General features: G+C 45.4%; 1 protein-coding gene across 1 annotated transcript; it reads right to left on the bottom strand.

Annotated features, from left to right (window-relative positions):
• Nucleotides 1-1,108: 1,108 nt before the first annotated feature.
• LOC135809222 (uncharacterized) lies at nucleotides 1,109-3,949 on the bottom strand. The gene is made up of 5 exons (XM_065322521.1): nucleotides 3,432-3,949; nucleotides 2,844-3,339; nucleotides 2,085-2,369; nucleotides 1,555-1,857; nucleotides 1,109-1,378 (listed from the first exon to the last, which is right to left on the bottom strand). The coding sequence occupies exons 1-5, from the start codon at nucleotides 3,947-3,949 to the stop codon at nucleotides 1,109-1,111; spliced, it is 1,872 nt and encodes a 623-aa protein (XP_065178593.1).
• Between the last annotated feature and the right edge of the window lie 452 nt (nucleotides 3,950-4,401).

The raw sequence follows: 4,401 nt of genomic DNA, 5'->3' as shown, positions 1-4,401 counted from the left end.
TCACGGTAGGGCAGCATGGCAGTTTGTTGAACTATTTAGAGTGCGTGGAGTAGGTCCATGTCCCGACCGGTTTCGCTGCATTAATAATAAGTCAAAATACTGCAAAACTATGAGTTCTGAGTAATATAAAATTGAAAAAGTGAGATAAAATTGAATTTAGAAATGGTGATATTTTTAGACATCATAATGCAACATGATGTAGGGCAGGGAATAAAACCCCGCCCCTGAAAAAAACTGAGATTCGTAACCACATGTATATAATACATATTTTCAATAATACCCCATTTTTGGGGCAGGGCGCCCCCTGGCACAGAACCCGCTCGTTACCTACTACACACATGTACACACACACACACACACACACACACACACGCACACACACACACACACACGCACACACACACACACACACACACACACACACACATGATGTGGAGTACCCACCTTATAGAAGTCTTTCTCGAAATCAGAAGTTGATAGCTTTCTCAGGTGAGTATTAGTGTCGATGTATGGCTTCATCCATGGGTGTTGTGTGAAGGAGAGCACACGATGCACATCTGTAATCTCCACACCCAAGGACACATACTGCTGCAAGTTTCTGTAGTGCAGCACATAGCGCTCTTTCGGTAGTAGATTTGGCACCAGTGTCTTTGCTTCCAAACCGCTCACCTACAAGAGTACAGTAAAGATATACATACACACGTAAACGTTAAAAGAGTAATACAAGCTTATCTATGAGATAGACCATGACTTACCTTTAGTTTCTCTGCCATGTGTGTCTGATATGGAGAAAGCATATCTCGTGTCACCTTCATCTGCTCTGGAGCTAAAGGATATTCATTCATCATGTCATGCACACCCTCTGGAATCCTTAGATCACACTCCACCATGTATCCCGTCGAGGAGTCCATTGGATGGTCGAGTATCGTCTCCAGTAGGTCGTCCGTCACTGCTACAAAACAGAAGTCCGACACGGGTAAGGGTTGAGACATGGCCCATCCATATAGATTGTTCGCATCTAAATATTGGATGAAGCTTGTCGGCTCGTCTGGATTGTACTCCGGTAGATATCTGTTGTTGGCAGTGGCGTGTCTAGCGGACACCATGCTTATACCACCTCTTTTGCCATGTCGGAAATGAGATGAAGGGACACCTTCGTCATTTTGAGCAGCGAATCCCAAGCAAATCCGGGTAAGGTGAGGTAATTGGCAGGATCCAATCCATAGCTTGTGTGAGCAGTTCTTCTGAAGTTTTCGAAAACGTCAGCCAACAGCAGCACATCGGTCTCCAGGTAGAGATCGTGATAGTCACCTAGATCTTCACAGTCAAACGCAGTCCATACTGTTTGTGCATAGGCATAGCCTTCATCACTTATATCCTAGAGAATAGAAAATGTGCACCAAAGGACAAAGAACTTATGTTAGTAAGATGCGAAGAAAAGAAAGAGAGAAAGATATACTATCTGTCTGTTAGACACGCACACATACACACAAACATACAGAATTATATGATTTCAAATCCAATCCCAAATCATGTACCATACAAACTACTCACCGTGTCCGTTAGCGTTGAGTGGAATGCATCCTTGGGTGGTAGACGCGTTTCTTCGAATTGGTCGTACGACCCCATATATTCATACGGGTAGACACCCTTTCGTGTCAACAGTTTGCGTTCATCCTCGTCTGGAAATCGTACGGATAGAAGGGTGAATGCATTTGGTGGTGTAGCCGAAACCAACCGGTCTAGGGAGGTGTTCAAGAATACCAGGCTGTCAATGAACTGGAACTGTCTCCATCCGAATGTGACATATTTTTCACTGTTGATGGGAATCACATTGATAGCACCGAGACGCTTGGTCTGAGAAGAAGAAAGAAAAGAGGAGACACAGTTTTAAGGTGCAGCTGTAAAGATGAATATCAATCATATAAACGTGAATATGAGTACCAACATAGTAATGATCTTCCTTCTTAGAAAAACATCATGATCCACGCACACGCACACACACAAACACACAAACACACACACACACACACACACACACGCATATGTAACGTACCCGTTCTTGTCCTTTCTCGTTCTCATACGTAATTCTCATCAATGGACGTTCTCCCAATGGCAGATATGATGTGATGAGAATCGTATCCCTTCAAGTTATGAAAGAACACAGGAATCTTGATCTTGAATGGCTCAATCCGCATGTTCAGGTTACAATGGTTGTGTGCTGCACCACGGTAAGCACCGGTGATGTGACAGTGGTCACGTACACGATCGCTACCCAACGCTTCACCACAGATCCAACAGGAGACTACCGTTTCAAACTCACGTTGCTGACTTTCTGAAATGATCATTTGACCAGCATTGCTGACTTTCTGAAATGATCATTTGACCAGCATTACATGCTAGAAGCGCATCACGGATAGTCTCCTCCTCTTGCTCAAGTGACAGCAGAAAACGGAACATAGAATCTTCTCCACGGTAGAAGAAACGGTTCGTGACGACGCCATCAGATCATACTACAATGTACGAACAGGAACAGGCTACATGCTTGTTCTTTTGGAATGTCGAATGGCCGATTTTATTGACAGCGGACAGAGGTTCTATGAAGGCCTCACAATCGGCATAGATCACTGCATTTGAGAGAGAGAGAGAGAGAAGTAGGAATAGCAGCAGAGACAACACCGAGTAAAACAGCAGAAAAGACAGATAGAGAATTAGGAATAGCAGCACTGAGAGACAACACCGAGTAAAACAGCAGAAAGGAGATCAATCAGAGTCAAGAAACATGTGCAGGAAAGAAGAAAACAGACCACAGTGTATTCACCCTGATCAAGTGTTCTACTTACAAATGGGGCTTGAAGCTGCTTGTTCACATTCTTGAACATAACTCTATCGCCAGCCTTTGGCATCTCCACCGTGGCTTCAGGATGTTCGCTGCAGTACATCATATGATTGTTCAATGTCTTCTCCGTGACGTGAGTTGAGAGACAGCTGAAGCAAACGAAATGTGCTCGACGTGCTCCGGTAGCAACAAGACGACTGAATGACTTTTTCCACACCCAGTGCTGGACATCCACGTTATTGCGTTCGTCTTGAATGAACAAAACATTGATAGCGGTCTGCGGTTGCTGAGAAATTCTTAACGGATATATGACTTTCTCTTCATATCCGAAGACGTTGATGTAAAGACCGTCGTTCAGTCTTTCGATGACTGCTATGTATTCCAGTTTTGCTGGAAACTCGATGCCGCTCACATCCACAGTATCCACATGTTCTGCGTACGACGATTGACGACATGGATGAGACTTGTCTACCGAAAATTTAGCAGCCAGTATTGACCATCTAAAGTACGGATGACATAAGACATGGACAGGCGGCATACAGTTCAATCCATACACCATATCACCACACTGAAACCCCACTGCTATACTTACAGTAAACACTTGTTGTCAGTGTTCTGCACGTTAACAATGGCCTTCTTCGACTTCAACTCCGGTGGCAAGGGGATGTACGAACTTCCTCCAAGTACACAGTAGCGTGACATTTCGATGTGTAAACAGGAAATCCGTTCAACTACCCAACCTGATCCATGACGAACGAAATCATCACGACGGGCGTTGATCTGAGCTACCATCGTACTGAGAAGGTCCCTCAGCTCAGTGGTGTTGAGCACCAGCGTTGTACTCGATCGGAAGAAGAATGTGCTGGAAACCACTTGTCCTGTAGCAGGATTCAGTTTCTGCATCACCACCTGAACTACCAAAGAACACTTGTACTGACCCCATTGCTCAATATTCTCTTCAAGAAGCAGCTCCAGCGACGGTAGAACATGAGAGAAAAACTTTAGTACATCTGCAAACTCTTGATCAGGACAATAACTAAAGAATTGCAACAGATCAGATGATCTCACCACATCCAAAGACTGACGAGGTTTCTTCCGAGGGGTTTCCATCCTGAGCAGAGGTGGTGGTGGACAACCACACAATGGCTTGACAAGTTACCGAGAACCTATTTTTATAGGGTTAACACGCATGCACTCGCTATTGCAGACCAGTGGAGAGCACACATCATATGGAGGATTCATGGAGTGCTGGGCAACCGAATCTGGCATGTGATAATCATGTAGGATAGTCCACGCGAGAGGTGCAGCCCATGAAATGGGCACCCATGAACTGGGCGGAGTGTGGACGGCCTGTATGATAGTGTGTATGTATGTCCACGCACAAAGTGCAGCCCATGAGATGGGCGCCCATGAAATGGACGGAGTGTGGACGGCCCACGCACACGAGGTGCAGCCCATGAAATGGGCACCCATGAACTGGGCGGAGTGTGGGCGGCCTGTATGATAGTGTGTATGTATGTCCACGCACAAAGTGCAGCCCATGAGATGGGCGCCCATGAAAT

The sequence above is a fragment of the Sycon ciliatum genome, chromosome 1 (assembly GCF_964019385.1).
Source record: "Sycon ciliatum chromosome 1, ocSycCili1.1, whole genome shotgun sequence".
NCBI lineage: Eukaryota > Metazoa > Porifera > Calcarea > Leucosolenida > Sycettidae > Sycon > Sycon ciliatum.
Note: the sequence above shows the minus strand (reverse complement) of the source record. Positions and strands in the feature narration are given on the sequence as shown.